Raw genomic sequence first — 19118 nt, 5'->3', positions numbered from 1 at the left:
TGTAGAAACCCTCTCACTAACCAACAAATAGGATAGGCCAGAAGTTCCTCTGAAAGCTTCAGAAACTCTTTGAGTCATTCAAAACAAGTGGGTTTAAGGTAAAATTTGAGGGCATTTAGATAAGTAAGGTAATAAAGTCCTGTCTTTTACTGCATGTCATTTAAAGGAAAACTGTAGATATTTGAACATTTGTTTCAACTATATTTAAAAAATAGTCTTTTATCACAATAGTTGAAATATTTACATGGATTGAAATTTAATCTATAACTGGTGACAACACAGGATTTCAGTTTTGTAAATCCTGATTACAGTCGAACAAGCAATTAGACATTTCTTTAGAAATCAAAATAAACAGAGTTGCTGTGGAGGTTAGTATGTGCCTCCTTGGCCAAAGGCAGAGATACACATGAAGAAGAGTAAAAAATTGGAGGAGGAAACAGAACAAGAGGAAAGGAAAATATATGTCAAAAAGAAGAAAGAGAAAAAGGAAGAAAGATGAGTAAGACATGCAGAGAATGGGGTAACTTCATTCCTGAAAATTTATTATATCCCACAGTGCAGTTTACACGACTATGTGATGGAGAATAAATAAGTACTATCTGAAATTTTCTACAAAGTCTCTCTTTGATGTTCGGGTGTACAAGCTCAAGTTTGAGCTGAATGGATCCTACCAGGGCATGGAGACGTGTGAAGGCCACAACTTGCCAGAAGCACACAGATTGCTGGTGTCATTGCCAGGATCAGAGGTCAGACATTCCCCCTGATAATCTTTTTCCTACAACATTTAAATGGCATCAGGGTATGAAGTGTCCAGACCTTACATAGCATGAGTTGAGCAAGAATTTGCAGAGGATAGAACAATATATACTTGTGAGGAGGAAATACAAGTTTAGAGGAGGAAGAAAGGGCCTATCTTTTGTGAAATAACATAAACAGGGGTAATTCTCTTTTGTTTACATGTCCAGATCCCATCATTAATATTCACATGAGAATTACTGCCTATTACTGCCAGTTTTACTATTGCCTGCTATTCCAGATGATAAATGAAGCCAGAATAAATGTTATAGATTTTTTTTAAAGCTGCATATAATACAAGCAACAGCAATAAACTTATGACATTTCTTCTCACTAAATTTCAGCAAACATTACATGAAGGTCAGGAAGGATAAATACTTTATAGAGGGAAAGAAAAATATATTATTACATCTTCATAGACTTTTGCTACTGACTATCCTGTATCACATTTAATATTTGTATGAAAAATGAGAAGGTATGAAAAGGAAAAGTAATTTGTCACAGTAAAGATTTGTGGTAAGGGTATAAGGAAAATAATCAGTGAGACAATTTATAGAAAATGCCATTGTGGTGTATGTTGATTATTCTTAGCATTGTTTTTGAATCATTTCATGTTTCCTTCAATAGCTACATACTGAGTGTCTATACTAGGAAATGTGCTTGAGAATTGGGAAGAGGAGTGAATTGAGTAAAATGTAGGCTTTTAAAGAGATGAGCACACCCAAGTGGGAAATTCTCTGTGTTAATAGACAGGAAAAAGAGGTGCCACAGTAGATATATGAACTTTAAAACTATCTCATTAATGGAAAGTAGAATGGTTTTATTCCATCTCTTTATGAGACCAGGGTGTTATATTTACCTCAATTTTCCAAGAATAAAGGAATCACAGTTCCATGTTTACATTCTCCCAACTTTTTACATGGAAACCCAAAGTTACATGTACCTAATATTATAACCACCACATTTTTAAAGGAAAAAATGTTGTTTATGATAAGTTTTCAGGTTTGAAAAATACCACTGCATTCTATAAATAAGGTATTTGAGATTGTGAGAAGAATACTTACAGGATATTTTCATGTACAACATGTGTTATCAGGCAAATGGCTAAGATATAGAAGTTCACCTCTTCCCATCTAGGTTCCCTGAAACCACTGTGTCTTTTCAGGTTAGTAACTTCACCTTCTTTGTACAAATTTCTCCATAAATAAATTACATTTTGAAATCTCAAAATGGGTACTTTTTAAATAAATATTATAAAGATTATCTTCATACAGTAATAAAGACATCATTTTCTCATCTGTTATGAGAACTGCATGACTAAATGTCATAGGTAATTTTAGACAACTGCTATCTATTTTGGAGAAAGATAATGAAGGGAAAAAAATTCTTTTATGACATCATTTCATAAGATGAACTTCATGAAGCTTTGCTCCATAAGAACCTGTTTTATATCTTTGTTATCTAAGTTGGTTCTGATCATATATTCATTCAACAAATATTTGGTAAAAATGTATTTGTGAAACTTCCTGAATTGAGTTTTGCAGAGATTTTGAAAAAAAAAATCATTCTAGTTGGATTTGTACATTGACTCAGTGCTTTATATTTTCCCCAGCATTTTTCTACACATTATATCATATAAACTTTAAAAGATTCTTGTAAGGTAGGCAGGATAGGAATTAATACCCTCATTCAATATATTAGGAAATTGAGACTCAGGTGGAGTGAGCCTCCTAAGACCAGATAGCCAAGGAAGAATAGAGGTGGGCTTCCAATTGAGATATTCTCATTGTGTTCTCACATTGGCCCCTGCGAAGGAGCTCACAGATCACCATCTCTCTCACACACACACACATACACACACACACACACACACACACTGCCCTTCAGCTCATGAGGAGGGCAGAGGTAGAGTCCTGCTGGGGTTCAGAATTTGGGGAGATCAGATTGATGGTAAACAAGGGACCCTTTATGGAAGAATTGTTATTTTATTAAATGACATTTATCAAGTGCCTGCTGTGTGTGAAGGATGTGATAGACTACACATTAGAGATAAACTCTACATCATTCCCTATTTTCAGTCAGTTCAGAATTTAAGGGTAAAATGAGACAATTTTATAACAGCTCATGTGTAGAAATGCAGATTTCTTAAGAACCACATGTACATGGGATATGTAACTCTGCAAGTAATAGCTGAGCACTTTTTTTTTTTCCTAAGGGACTGGTTCTTTATTTTAAAAAGAAACTTGTCACTTTATAAGATCAAAATAGTTGCTTTATTGGCTTCTCTTTCTCCCAGTTGGTCCCCGAAAGAGACCACTCCGAAGGAGAGTACATTTTAAGCCACTAAGTTGCTGGAGTATATCTAGCAGACTTCACAGAAACCTCACCAAAGAGGGCGACGTGGGTGGGGAAAGGAATTCTAAAAGAACAGCACACTTCCAGTCAGACTGTAGGAGAACTCACAACCGGATGTGGTGGCCCATGCTTCCCAACCCTGTAGAAGCACAGTTTCAAAATAATATAAATTTATAAAAGTTTTGTACATAAGCTATTCAAAATTTCTCCAGCACTGATGGATACAAAGCAGGAGAGAACACTTAGAGACAATACCTTCAGACCCAATAAAGGGAGATGAGATGCTTCAAATGGCTAAATCAGTGGTGAATACATAATTTTCTTTTCTTTCCTTTTTTCAAAGGAGGCAGGAGTATAAATCAGTGGTCACCCCAATATAAAGGGCACCTGCTCCTCTGTGAGCAGTTGGGAAGGGGGTAGAGAAAGGACAGGACACATTAGTCTCAGAGGGTTCACCGTATTAATTAGGTCATTCCTCATGAGAAAAATAAAATAAATAAATCTGCCTTAAAGCAAATTTTGAACAACACTTTTTTTTTTAACTACTCCTGGAATCACCTTTCTGGTTTGATTCTTGCTTTGAAAGGAGCAATTAGGTTTCCCCTGGGTTATGCTTCCCTCTCAAAGAGGCAGGCCCATTCCCTCTCTTTCCCTCCTCAATGGAGAGGGTGATAGGCATTAAGCTGAAAAATTACCTTCTAAAAGCGAGAAAGGGATTAGATTGCTGTGGAATTATTTGGAATGCTTCACAAATGCTTGCCACAACAATGAAAAAGGAGGGTAAATATAAAATGCAAACATCACAACATGCTTTCAAAGACTCTTGCAGTGCTTAGCCCCTAGCCTAGCTGCCATCTCTGGGAGAGGCAGAGACAGTTTGTTGAAAAAGATGGGGGCCAAGGATGGGTGTAAGTCGCAAAGAGAAAGCAGCCTTCCAGTTAAAGGTCAACCCTCAGTTCGAAAGTCAACTTCTGGCAGGCCGGCCTCAGGAGGAGTCAAGGTCAAAGGCAGGAGCCGCAGGAGGGCAGGATTGGGGTCTTCTGCATCTCATTCATATCAAGTAGAGTCTGGTCCCACATTCTTTATGTTCAGAGGGGTTCCTCTTTGGTGCATTTCAAGTTATCTTCGAAATCAACAATTAACTTTTTCAGGTTGGCCAACTATCTCTCAGCAAACTCAGCATCGTCTCTGCCTCTGAGTTTATCAGTAAGAATCTTTATCTCTTCTGCATATTCACCTTCTTTTTGAGAGTACTTTTCTTCAGTGCACTCAAGAGACTTTGGGTTCTGGTTCATCAGTGTGATCTGCTCATCCAGCTCTAGGCAATAGGACTCAGCCAGCTAAGCCTGTTCCTTCTTCCAAGTCTTCTTCAATAATCACCAACTCACAATCCGCCTCCTCTAATTTTTTTTTTTAAAGATTTATTTATTTATTTCTCTTCCTCCCCACCCCCCGTGTCTATTTGCTGCGTCTTTGTTCGCTTCTGTTGTTTTCAGTAACACGGGAATCTGTGTTTCTTTTCATTGTGTCATCTTGTTGTGTCAGCTCTCCCTGTGTGCGGCGCCATTCGGGCAGGCTGCACTTCCTTTCGCGCTGGGCGGCTCTCCTTACGGGGTGCACTCCTTGCGCATGGGGCTCCCCTAGGCACGGGACATCCCTGCGTGACACGGCACTCCTTGCGCATCAGCACTGCGCATGGGCCAGCTCCACACAGGTCAAGGAGGCCCGGGGTTTGAACTGCGGACCTCCCATGTGGTAGACGGATGCCCTAACCACTGGGCCAAGTCCGTTTCCCTGTATTTACCTTTTGACCTTAAAAAATATTTTTAGGCAATATGAAATGGTTGCAGAGATTTTGTATATTTCTTTTTTTCTAGAAAGTTTAAACTTGAAATCTTAAAAAAATTAAACTTTTAAAGTAAAAATTATATTAGCAAGGAAATAAATAAGTACTAATTGTGAACAATATATTCTATAAAGTTAAATATTAAAGTTGAGAGGAATGATATAGTATACTTACAGTTTATATTTGTTCAATAAATAAATAGCTCAAGGGAAGACAACTTGAAAACATTTGTGATAGCATCTACGTAAAAAGTTGAGTTTGACCCTGTTAAAAGGGATGAGAGCACCAAGAGATAGACTGTAAAGAAAGGATAAAAGCAATTGGAAGAAAAATCCTTGGAGAGTGCCTTTCTATGTGGTATGCTTTAGGAAGATTAATAATCTGACAAGAGTATGACTTGAAGGAGGGAGAGAGAAGGTAGGGCATAGTTTAGGTTGGCAGGATCAAGAGAAATAAAAGGAAGGTGCTCATAAAAGGTATGTTGAAGAAGTGATGTTATGCAAGCTTCATGTGAGTAGACACTTTACCTGTCATATTTACTGCTGTCTCTCCAGCATCTAAAATAGTGCATGGGAGGTTCTCAAAAATATTTGGTAATTTGTAATGAATGAAGTAGAATAAAATAAGATGGTGATGATGGCATGAAAAGGACAAGAAAGAACAATGAGTTAATTATTCTAAAATATTGAATATAAGTGATTGAAATAAAGCACCATGAGTAGAAAGGGAAAAGCCAGCACAAGGTCATGGTTTGTCAGGGTAGAATTTTTAGGATTTTCTTTTTTCTTTTCTTGTTTTTATTGTATTTAGATGGAATTAAATACAATGAAATCGTTTCCAGTGAGAGATACTGGAGGGTGTGGGATTAGATCTATGTTGTAAACTCTAGGAGGGAATGGGCTCTTTCTGTTTTGTTCATTGGGACATTCTCTAAACTTACCACTATGCTTGTCACATCGAATATTTACAGTATATATTTGCTCAGTAAATAAATAGATTAAGAGAGACAACAAGGATGATGATAAAACTTTGGCAAACATATGTATAAAAAGTTGAATTTGACCTTGTTGGAAGGGATAAGACCATGAAGAAGAAAAGTGAAAAGAAAATAGAAGAAACATTTGAAAGAGAGATCTTGGAGAAATCCTCCTTTGCGGTGAGGCAGTAAGAGAAAGATAAATAAGATAAACCAGTGAAAGGGAGAGGGAGAGGAAACATACCAAGCTAATGTGGTTTTATTTGGCAGCAAGCTGGAGAATGAATTGGAAGAGAGCAAGACTGGTATCAGCAGAGAGATAGAGAATTTCATGGAGCAAGTTTTTGGTTGATAAATTCAAGACAAATTTGAAGCTAGGAAATCTAGATCTAAGAAGAGATCATTGGATTTAATGAGTAGGAGATTATAATTGATAAATGGTAGAGAAATTTCAATAGTGATGTCAGGGCCAAAGTTTGCCAAGGATTAATGTGAGAAGTTTATGATGAAGGAGGAAGAGATTTCCTGTGGTTTCCATATTTTGAGATCAGGCTTCCTTGGTGAGAGAGCTTTTGCCAGGCTTTGCACAAGCTGTAAAGGGGCTGCTGCTATCAGTACTCATGAAGGCACCTGTGCTACTTCATTGAAGTGAATGGCAATTTGGAAATACAAAAAAATGTAAAACAAAAATAAATCATGCACTGACCTTCTCCTATTTTACTAAATCACCATGTATGGTTCTCTGGACTGTACAGAGCATGCTACATTAGCAGCACCAGTGAACATAAAGACCCAAGAGAAAAAGATGCTCCATCAGCATTGTTACTGACGTATCATCTGGGCTTGTAATAAAAAGTGGAATAATCAGCAAGTTACTTACACCCAGGAGATGATCATTTCTGCTATTTGACCTAAAGTGTCATTTAAAAGGACTTGCCTTTGCTGAGCTTCTTAAAGTTGATATTGAATATTTAATTAAAATTGCAGAACTCAGTGAGAGCATCTTTACTTCTTTTGCAATTAGTTTCGAGTCTCAAGACATAAATGCAATTCTAATGTTAATCAGCAAAATCATTCAGAAACTTATAATGTTTCATAAGCTAATGTGACACAGGTCCTGAAGCTAGAGGTGAAAATGAGAAATTTCCTGTTTCTTCCTCTATATCCAGAGATGACATAGGAAAGGCATGACTCCAAGTAGGATGCTGGTTTCAACAAACTGATTTTTGAAAATTCTCTTTGGATATTTTTTCTAGAGCTTACAACATGCTATTTTGGACATTCTTCAGCAGTTGTAAACCTTCCTCCTTTGAGGATGGATCTGTGTTAGGGAAATGGCTTTAAATTTTGGAAGTATCACTAGGAAATAAGGTAGAGATGAAATGGATAATTCCAGTTTTAATCAAATGAGTATAATTCCAAACTGCTAATACTAATTTGATTGTGTATTATGTCAATAGGCTCAAGTATTTGTGTTATACTGTGGAGAGAATCAGTATTAGAACACAGCAATTTGGGGGTATTTGCAGGATGGTAGGTTAGAAGTATCCATGCAGGGTTTTTTTCTGTTTGTTTGTTTCTATCTTGAGATGGCCACTACAAACTGGGTAAGCAAGGTACCTTAGGTCATCATCGTGGTTGATTCCTGGTTGTAAATCTCAAGGGCATTCTTATCATGCTTAGATTCTGGGGACAGTGACTGACCTAACACAATGAGAGGGAAATGGGGCCATGTTGATCAAATGCCTATTAACTGTATATGTGAAGTAAGAGGACATTCGGGTGAAATATCCAGAAAAATAGGGGATTTAGGTAAATTGATAATTGAATATGTGCAGTGATAAAAGGAAGGATACAAAGAGAGGGTTGAAAGAGATGAGGAATAGTTGGGGGAGAAAGACTATTGTAAAATTTATTCATTTGGAGAAACAGCTTGTGCCTGTTGCTGGACCAAAGCCATAGTCTCCAGATGGCTATGATAACTAGGAGGCCCCTTGACAACTTACTCCAGAGTTTAAAACAAATGGAAAATGAAAAATATAGCACCTTATTAAGATCACCTATATAGTCAAAGAGTGGTTTGCTTTATCAAGCATTCTGCTGATGTGGTGGCTGCTTTTCCCATCACAGAAGCTGTTTCACTTAAGGTGAGAAGAGGTCTCATTAATAAAACAGATTGCCTGATTCTCATATAGTATTGAGGTGCCATGGCAGCAGTTTGCAGGAAAGGAAAGAGACTCAGAAAATTTTATAGCGAGTTTCTTTTTTTAATATGATGAATGGAACCACCAGTTCCTGAATGCATTGTAATATTTAAGATATGCATGTCAATACACATATGTTGATGCACAAAATAAGAAATCATGCAGAGTTTGCCTAGATGGATTTTAACGATGAAATTTGCCTAGACTATTTTCATCTTTGTGAAGAATGGGCATAATCATCAAAGATAATTTTCAATTCCTATACCCAGATAAGGACAAAATGTATGGATATCAATAAAAGGCAAGAATTTCTGAACTATATCAGTCTTTTCTATGGAAACACTTTACAAAGAAAGAGATATCAATTGATATATTACACAGAAGTAAACTAGCAAGCCCAGAAAATTTATGTTCAAAAGATAGAAGTGATTTGAAAATTATGGAATATTTAAAGGGAAATGGACATATTTGGAACTAAGTACCACTTGAATAGTCAATCTTGCTTGTCTACCAATTCACATAATAGTAATTAAAATATTCCCTAATCTTTATTGAATATCTGGAGTTAGCTATTAGATATGTAGATAACTATATCTATCTATTTAACCTACCTATATTCTAGTAGTGCTCTTATTCATAAAAACATCTATTTTTCTGAGGATTATCTATTTCTATGAAAGAAGTAAAATGAATTAAGATCATGTTGGTATTATTATCATTCTCGTGGGGTTAATTAATTTAACAGGTACTTAATATTTACTGTTTTAAGCTGTTAGATTGTTACTAGATGGTTAATTTTTATTCCTTGAATTAAAATGACTCGAAATGAAAAAATATCGGTTTATTCATTCACTCAAATCAATGTAATTGACAAAGTTTGATGGCCTTATGCACTGCCCATGGATGTTGTCTATAAAGCGTTGCTGGGGATTAGTCTTGAAACAAGTAACCCTTACTTCTTAGAGTGATCTGATTAGATTTAGGCTTTAAAATGTCATTTTGGCTAGACTGTGGAGAATTGAATGGAAAGGGACATTAGTGGATGGGGGTGCAGCTGGAAAACTATTTCAGTAATCTGGGTGAGAGAAAAATGATTATCCATTGTTAAGAGCATGAATTTTGAAGGCAGACTGCCTGAATTTGAACCTAGAATCTATCACTTACTAGCTGTGTGACCTTGAGTAAGTCACTTGATATCCATATTCTTCAATTTTCTTATGAGTAATATTGGGATAATAATAGTTTGTATCTCAAGGAGTATTGTGAGAAATAAATGATTTTATGTACCACAGAACATGCTAGGCACATTGTAAGCACTACAAATAATTACTGTGAGTGAACTCAGATGGTTGGAGTGGAGATAGAAATTAAAGGACCAAATGTGAGTGTATTTAGGTATTAAAATTAGCATGACCGAAGTGATGATTTAAATATGGGGAGAGGAGAGAGAGGGCAGTTTCATACGTTGCTTACTGAAAAAGAAATATTGGAAGAGGACATGGATTTGTGGGAGTGATGGAAATTTTCAAATAAAATACTGTGATTTGGTTAAGAATAATGACCCTGAGTCAAAATATTTTGGTAATAATCTTTGGTTTTTATGGAATGGAAAATGTGGGGTAAATTAGGTTCATGGGGAGATAAAGATTAGGAGCTCTGAACTTCGTTTAACTGCAAATTGACCAGTGACTCCAGGTGAACGATGTCTCCTTCTGGTGATATGTCTATGTTTGATTTGAGTCTTGCATCCATTTCCCTTAAAAGGGTTTTAGTCCGCATAAGATCTCTTTGGAAGCACACTGAATTTATAGTATAAAGGCATCATAAACACAATAAAGACTTTTTGAAAAACGGTATTATAAAGAATGAACTGTTAAGAATGGGTTTAAATTCCAGATAATTAAAGTTTATTCCTCCAGTAACTGATGTTTACTTGCATTTTTTTTATGGGGCTGATTTATGGATGTTTACATTTACATAGTTTGTTAAATAACAATGTATGTATTTCTTGACAATCAAGGTCATACATAAATAAGAGCATCACTGACCATGCTGTGATGAATACAGTAGTAATTTGAAAGTGCTGAGAAGGAAGGCATTTGGCCTTACAATAATGGCCCTAGACAGTTTCTCTTCTACCTTGCTTTAAGTTTTATTTCCATTTTTGATGGATATCACAATGTTCATAGAGACAGAAGAGATTTTCCTTGTAGTTCAGAGATGACTGAAATTGCTCTGGGTATGAGAAGGGTTTTTGGAATCTGACCGTTATTTTTCTTTCCATCCTCCAATATGACATTGTTGAAGTCTCCATTTTTAAGGGATCATATGGTTTGTTCTTCTCTGGAACACCTTGCTTTGACTCTCCAACTATCTAAGTTCAAAGTTCATTTCATTTCTGAACTTCTTGAAATGTCCATCTCTCCCCTTACTTTATCTTTCCTGTCTCTAAACTCCACCTGGAATTGTAGCCAATATTATGCAGTTGACAAACAGTTTCTCTCATAGTTTCTTGTTAAATTGTTCTAACTTTCACATAAAATTTTGTGCTTCCCGAGAATAATCACACTGTTTTACAATTATTTGGATTCCTTAAATATAATGCTAAGTAAATACAAACTCATAAATTTTGATGACCCACCATTAATAGAAACACTGAGTTTCTTTTGATTTATTAATTATTTTGTGTTTTTTATAAGCGGGTATTAACAGTCAAACAAATCCATATGGTTTTATGCCAACTTCAATGACTGATTCTTTCTATTTTCCCTATTCTTCTAGTCTGCTCCCAATTTTCAAGAGGAGTCTATGCTATTTTTGGATTTTATGACAAGAAGTCAGTAAATACCATCACATCATTTTGTGGAACGCTCCATGTCTCCTTCATTACCCCCAGTTTTCCAACAGATGGCACACATCCATTTGTCATTCAAATGAGACCTGACCTCAAAGGAGCACTTCTTAGCTTGATTGAATACTATCAGTGGGACAAGTTTGCATACCTCTATGACAGTGACAGAGGTAAGTAAAAACCTCTCTATCTCTTTGTTATGGGGAGAATTCAGTGTCTGTACTTGACATTTGTAAGTGATGTTATAGATAAGTAAGGATAAATTAAAGTCCAACACTTGGTTTAATTTTGTCATAAAAATGAACAGTGCAATTTAAAATCTGGGAAACATATTTAGAGCAAAACAAAAGAATGTAATGTGCAACTTGCAGATATGTTTGTGTCAAAAAAAATGTCCAAATATGCAGTTTTATGTTAAAAAACACACTGTCACTCATCAGAAAAGACCATGATGTCTAGCTTATGTGAAGTTGCTGCTGTGAAAAGTGTTTTAAAGAAATTTTTTAAAAAAGTATAAATAAGAACTTTTATAATAATTTACAGTTATTAAGAATTTTCACATACCTTACTTTTATTGGGAAGATAGCATTATTATTACCTTTGCTTTAAAATGAGATCTCTTACTCTCAGAGACATTAACAAGACCTGTCTAGAATCAACCCATGTGTGATGCAGTCTTAAACCAGGTCTTTTAACACCAGGCCCACACTTTTTGCATAGTTCCACACTGCTGTTAATGAGGGAACGTTTCTGATTAGCACGCCAGTTGGGTAGAGTCCTGGCTCATCATGTTAAAGTTTATTGGGGGCACCATATTTCCCATATCTCTTGTAAACTTTATTATTGGCAGATGTGCCCGCCTCAACCATTCCTGGGGCCAAGATTGGGATTTCTGGACCTGTGCACATACACATTTTGTGTGTGTGTGCTTATATGTGTATTTTTTAAAAGAAAGTATGCATAAACAAACCTAAAAAAGCAAAGAACTACCATTGTAAGGATGTATAATACCACACTCCCTTCAGCAATTGCTTCCTGGAATATTTAAATGTTCAATTGAAAACTGGAAGCCTTCTTCTACCAAGACTTGTTAACCACCAAGGGCAGGCAAAAAAACAGCCAGCCCTCAGTCAATTCTCCATTCACCAGTTTGTAGTCATTTGCTGCAGCAATGTCGAGTCAGGAGTGATCAAGCAAGGTGTCTGATTCTGTGCCATGTTTCCCTACTCCTGCCAATGAAAATGCTCAGTGGGAAAGCAAGTCAGCACTATTCACGCTGAAAAAAATGATTATGTCAACAACTTTTTTCACCCCTGTTTTGAGATGGGGAAGCTTTGCTGTTCTCTTCGGGAATGAAAAACTAAAACATAGAACCATTTGGAGTAACTGTGGATTCCAATGTGCTGCATGGCTTTGAGGTATATTTATTAATGTGATCTGGGTGCTTATATTAATAATAAAACTGAGCTTATTAACTTATTTTAGTCTTTCCTTTTGTTCTCTGCTAACTCTATTAGTACTCAGTCATATTAATAAAACTGGAGAGAAATCTGGAAGTATTTGTAAAGCTTCCTTCAATCTCTTATTCTATTGATAGGATTTCTGCCACCTAAATATATTTTATTCTATACACTTTTCTTTCTCATTGCCATCACCCTAGTCCAAACCACCATCACGTTTTCAATGTCCTATCTATCCACTTCCATATTTGTCTTTCTTTAATCCAATTTTCACAAAGTAGCCAGAATTATTATTTTTTAAATGCTTTTCTTACCACATCACTGATCAACTTAAAACATTTACAATGGCTTCTCATTGCAATGAGGATAAAAGCGAACATTTTTAACATGACCATAAAGTTATGTTAAAGTATCTGTCTCCTGCCCGAATTCTTGACTTTATACGACCTTCCTACTTAGTCACTAACCTAAGCCCATCTGACCTTTCTTCACTTTCACAGATGCATCAAACTCTTTCTTTTACCCCAAATCTCTATGCAAGTCTAATTCTTACTTCTCCTTCATGTCTCAGTTGAAATGTCTTTTCCGTTCTTATTATTTTTCTTTTCCAAATCAATCTCAAAGTACTTTCCAAGATTTATAATTATCACTTGTCCATTCTTTCATTCAGGCAAGAGTGAGCTCCTGCTGTGTTCCAGGGATTGCACAAGTGACATAGGCTAAGCACTATGTTTTAATTTAAGTTCTGACTGTATGCTTTAAGAAGGCTGTGCCCATTTACATTTTATTTATTAGTGTACACCTGGTGATTGAGATAATGCTAGAGCAGAGTTGATATTCAGTAAACAGTTAATAAAATACATTTGTGTATTTTGAGTTTGAGGTGTCATTAGAAGTTGAATCTTGCTGGCTGTTTTGAAGAATCAGAAAGTCAATTCTTATGTGTCGCTTTTTACTCTACTGCTTAACAAGGTGGTACTTTATGTTTAGGAACTTATTTTACCTTCATCCTGATAGTCACAATTGCTCCCTCAGAAGTTGCAAACAAATTTTTGAGAAAATTCAAATAGAGAAAAGATAGCTTACATGAATAGAAAAAGAACTCTAGAATTTAAAGAAAGACAGGCTTTGGGAAATGATCAGGTAAAGATGAATGGATTCATGTATTGGTGAAAAGAATCTGGGAAAATTTTAAATGGTTTTATTAATACTTTTGAAATATTAAATGAAATTGTCATCATGAGATAATCTTCAAACATCAAATTATAAAAATTACTTTGAGTTCAAGTGCATCTGTTGAGAGAAGAATATTAGAGTGATAATATGAAGTAATTATATATTAAAGCCAAAAATGACCTTATGGCTACATTTTCAGGTGTTATCAAGCAGCTGCTGATGTTTTAATAAGAAGAGTATTGCACTGGCCTTTCATCTGAAATTATTTTCAGAGATAATGTGTAAGACTCTCAAAATACTAGCTAAAGATTTGACCTTTTTATGAAATTTTACTTGGCTCATGGAAATAGGATTTTTGCTATCTGATTTTTTGGTAGTAATGACAATTTTTATGACTTTGCCCTCATATTATTTTTCTAAGTTTATTCATATATTCATTATGTGAACAATTTTTCCCCCTCTGGTTTTTAACATATTTCTCCTACACTTCAAGGTGGTACCTCCTTACTTATAGTTTTAAATGATTTGGAAAACGTACCTATATCCCTTTATCTGTATTATTCATGCTTTTAAAAAAGATTCCATCATTTCATTTCTTAATTTATGTCCCTACATTCCTTAATTTCAAACTATTTAGTCTGTTCTTGATGTGACACTTTCTTCATGTCCTTGATTATTTGGTTTGCTCAGTTTCAAATAATCTTTGCATTTTCTGAGAGTCCAGCTCACATGAACATATTGCTCAAATTTAATTGCTAAATATATTAATTGATGCTCTAGTGAACAGCAGAGGGCCTAAGGGTGAGGATTCCCACCCCATCTCCTCGTCCCCTAATATTCTACCCTGATTATGAGCTAGATGTTCTGTGTTTAGTCACTGCATTGCCCTTAAATAAGGCTGCAGGTAAATCATTTTTATACCCTGACCACCATCCAAATGCTGAGCAACAAGTCAAGAGACTTCTTTCCAATTGTAAGCAGGGAGGAAATGGATTAACCCTGGTCAGTGCATGGAAACATCTTTGGCTGAAACAAATTCACCTCTGGGAGGAGTGCTGAAGATATTCATCTGTACTTTTTAGGACTGCTCTTGTCTCTTCTTCACCCAGATGACCCTGTGCCCTTCCAAAAACTGCCTATTATTATTACTCCATAAATAGTAGGTAGATAGGTCTTGAACAGGTTTTAAACTACAGAATAATGGATTTATCAATGTTAATGCATTAAATATTTTAGTTTTACCTTGGCTATATACATAGCAAATTTGAATCAGAACTTAATTAAAATGTGTGTGTGTTTTTTTTTATGCTTCAAAAATGTTAACAAGGCAAGGTAAAGCATTTCTATAGACAGACTGCAAGCCTAAAACTAATGCTTTCTATCTTTATGACTTGGCTTTACTTTGTGCAGCATTATATGTACCCAGAAGGGAAGGAACTCTGGCTCCAGTTCCAAGAAAACACCATGTGTAGAACAAAAATACTTCCAAATTATAAATTCTTTTCTGATGTCCCTGAGAAAGCCCATGAGGGAATTGTATATTAATCTAATCTGGTCTAGGCATGCTGCCATGATTTAGTGGTCATAAATATTAATTTCTATGCCTGAAAGAATGAATAAAGACAGTGAATTTTAAATGGAACAAAGAAAATATTTTTAAGAAGAAAGACATGGTCTGGATGAATTATACCTGTTGGCAATAATTATTTAAAAATTTACCCTTTAATGTGCAAACTTAGACTTCACTTGTTTTTAGGTCAATAGCTTTTCTATAATTCTCTTCACTATTACCAACACTAGTCAGGATGAGAATATGACCTATGGCTGGTAATATTTGGAGAGATTCTTAGGAGTGTTGTCATGTGAAAAATAGGTAATGTAAAAAATAGCCAGTTAGTAATAATCAGGCACTTGCAGAAGTGGTATAATTCAAAATACTCGCATTCTTTATTTAAGCCAAAAGATTAAGAATTCAAGTAGAGTTTAGAACTTAACTCTATACTATTGTAAAGCTCTTTGTGGTGTTTAGAACATACTATATTTTACACGTATTTTTTAAAAGTAAAAGTTAATTTCCATATTTTTTCTATTTTAGATGATCGTGTATCACAAAGATTTTCTTTTTTCTCATTAAGGAATTCATAATGGGAAATCAGTCTCTGTTATAATGATTTAAAATATTCTGATATAATAGTATGGATAGTAAAGTTGAATGATTACTACTTGTTAATAACTTTAAATTAACAAATGTTTTTATAGGGCTCCCATTGCCTGTATAAGTTTACATTCTGAACTAAGTGATGAATGCATATATAAAGATATTTCTGCACCAATTTGAGTGGAAGGAGAAGAGGCATATCACAAGTAATTCCCCCCTTATTATTTCACCTCAATAGTTGTGACACTTATTTTCAATGAATTTTAAATTTAAAATGATGTCTAAATTTTGAAGCCACCAGGCAATAAAAAATCTTAGTTGAGTGAAATGGGGGGATCAAGTGAGAGAGAATTTTAGGGGTCAGTAACCATTACTGTAGAAACAAACCTAAGAATATGGATTATTAAGCATGAGGCAGCATCTCTTCAACATAAAAGTCAGATCATGCCTTGGTTTGTGAATTACTGATGGCTCTCCTTAGGAGCTAATTTAAAATTATTTAATACTCTCTGGCTAAAATGAATCCATCAAATCTGGTCCAATACCACTTGTTTGGCTTTGTAATAAATAGATGTAATTTTCTGAGGTCCCACAGTTTACAAAATATTAATTCTGAGAATTTTAATAACAGATAACTCACACTGTCTAAGTTACTTTAGTTGCTTAGAATGAATGAGTTGGAAATTCTGCCATTTCTTTAAATCCATTCTTGTTGATTTTGTACATCAGTTCTATATTCTCTGACATCCAATAAATCATAGGTATAGAATTATCACTTTATGAAATACATTTATATATTATCATTTATGTTTAAAATTCCTTGCAATACCTATAGAAAGATGGAACCAAATACCAAGAACTTTACTACTTTAACCTTGATTTAATACATGATAAACCTCAAAATTAAAGCAAATAAAATGAAATAACAATGCATAGAAGAAAGGAAGCCCACTGGTATTCAAGAGATGACAATATGTGAATAGCACACGCAGCATCATCAATGGATATAATATTTCTACTGAGGTATCAGGCTGAATTTTGCAATAATTGGAATGTGTGAAAGCAGAACTTAGATGTAGAAGAGGTTAAGAATCGTAGGTCTTTTTCCTACTTGGAGAGAAAACTGGATAGAATTAATAACTGTTTTCAAGCACATTGATAACTGTTGAATTGATCCTAATGACCCTATGTGTGTTCTCTTTCTACTGATGATGAAAAACAAGAAAGGAACTTGAATTGTACCATGGAGAGATTTAATTTACTCAAAGTAAACAGAAGGCTATGATGAGTTTTTAAAAAGTTTTATCATAGAATGCTTTTCACAATGGCATGCGGTCTTTGATAAATTTTCCCCTGAGAAATTCATGTCTATCTATATTATTTTGTTAGATTATAAGAATGGATGGAAGAAACTGATTTTTTTGTTGTCATTTGTTTGCTAAAGGAAGAAATCACTTTCATCCTGTTTATGGTTCAATTTTCCATTTTTAAATAAAAGTAAACACATTATTTCTAATGTTCTTCACAAAATTATTTCAAATAACAAAATAGAGAGATATAAGTTTATATACTTTTACCAAATGCTAACCTGAGGATTTAACTTTTTAGGAAATAAATCCTCTATTTTCCATGCCAGACCTAGATATGAGATAATAGACAAGTACTGAAAAAAAAAAATAGAATAAAATTTTCTAAGTCATTTGCTGCCATAAGCAAATTTTCTAGTAAATAGTAAAATGGTCTTATATTTGGGAAGTGAAATTAATGTAGTCGATTTGCTCTAAAGAAAGAACTACCATTTGCTTAATAGGGGGATCAGTCCCTGTAACAAAAATGACATAATAGAAGGCTGAGAAAACCAAACCAAACCAAACAAGCAAACTACTGACTAGAAAACATTGGAAGAAATATATGGCAGCCCCATAGTTTTTGACTCTGAAATGCACATATACCCATATAGAATCATCTCACTGAAAATGTGCTCAAGCTTTTTAGGATATTAATATTAAGTAGTAAAATCCCATAAACAACTTAAAAATTTCCCCATTATATAAGAGGAAGGGATTTTTTGACTGTCTTTTGATTTCACATAAATCAGAGATATTAAAGACATTGAGTTCTCAGTGACGTCTTAAAGTAGACATGAATGAGAACTGAAAAGAGTGGAATACTATTTTCCTGCAAACAATGACTCCCTTGGTCAGAATGGTATTTTAATGAAGATTTTCTTGATGTGAAGTGGAAATAAGTAGATTTGATAAAGTTCATAGCCGTAGTCTTTTCTGAAGTGTCAACATCCCCTTATGTGCACAAAAGTAGCCTTAAAAATATATTCACTGGCAATTTCACAACACAATTCTGAGTTATTCAAGTATCTTTATCAGTCATCATTTTTCTTTGCCTTCCTAGGCTTATCAACACTTCAAGCTGTGCTGGATTCTGCTGCTGAAAAGAAATGGCAAGTGACTGCTATCAATGTGGGAAACATTAACAATGACAAGAAAGATGAGACCTACCGATCACTTTTTCAAGATCTGGAGTTAAAAAAGGAACGGCGTGTAATCCTGGACTGTGAACGGGATAAAGTAAACGACATTGTAGACCAGGTTTGCTATTCTCCTTTTGCTAATGGCATCAAATATAGAATAAGTGTGCAATGTCAGCATTTGCAATGAGTATTTGCATAGTGGTGCTTGAACAGCAGTTTATGTAGACTGCAGCAATGATCATCAATTAAGTGATCTCTGGCTTCAGTTAGCAATAGCAGATGGTCTTCAATAATGCTGACACATCATGCTAATCATTAAATAAGTTCAGTACATAATTCCTGACCTTTATGTTTTATATGATAAGTATCATCTTAAATTTTGATAAGTTTAATTGGAAAATTTTAATTTAAAATTTGTTGAATTTTTCAAAGATGAAGACATACATAAAATAACACAAAATATTTCTGGGTCATAAAGGAGGAATGAGTAATTTGAGAATTCTTTGGAGATACATAGATTATTTCAAACACTAGAATATGGTGAACCAAGCTATACTGTTGTCTAAATAGAACTATGTCTCTAGAAAGAGCATATATTTGTTTTCCAATAAGTAATTTCTCCCTTTTATTAAGTAAGATTTGTGTCCGTATAAAAACATTAATCTGTGAAATTAGAATATCTAGGAAAGACACATTCATCCTATGCTCACAATTTGAGCAGTGAACTAGATGTATCCATTTGGATGGTTTGAAAGAGAAACATTATACCAGGGATAAATTTTTTTTTTTTTAGTGCTTACCAAACCGTT

At 34.7% G+C, this 19118-nt stretch overlaps 1 protein-coding gene across 10 annotated transcripts in view; it reads left to right on the top strand.

Annotated features, from left to right (window-relative positions):
• Positions 1 to 19118, top strand: part of GRIA2 (glutamate ionotropic receptor AMPA type subunit 2) — a 171236-nt gene that overhangs the window by 68517 nt on the left and 83601 nt on the right. For all 10 annotated transcript variants that reach the window (XR_011648473.1, XR_011648474.1, XR_011648472.1 and 7 more), the window contains exons 3-4: positions 10958 to 11197; positions 18231 to 18427. Coding sequence is in view for 5 of the 10 variants with exons in the window: in XM_071214324.1 (XP_071070425.1) it covers positions 10958 to 11197; positions 18231 to 18427 (437 nt within the window). In the remaining 5 variants the exon portion in view is untranslated. The remainder of the gene's footprint in view (positions 1 to 10957; positions 11198 to 18230; positions 18428 to 19118) is intronic.

The sequence above is a fragment of the Dasypus novemcinctus genome, chromosome 1 (assembly GCF_030445035.2).
Source record: "Dasypus novemcinctus isolate mDasNov1 chromosome 1, mDasNov1.1.hap2, whole genome shotgun sequence".
NCBI lineage: Eukaryota > Metazoa > Chordata > Mammalia > Cingulata > Dasypodidae > Dasypus > Dasypus novemcinctus.
The sequence above is the reverse complement of the archived record's forward strand: the minus strand, read 5'-3'. Positions and strand labels throughout refer to the sequence as shown.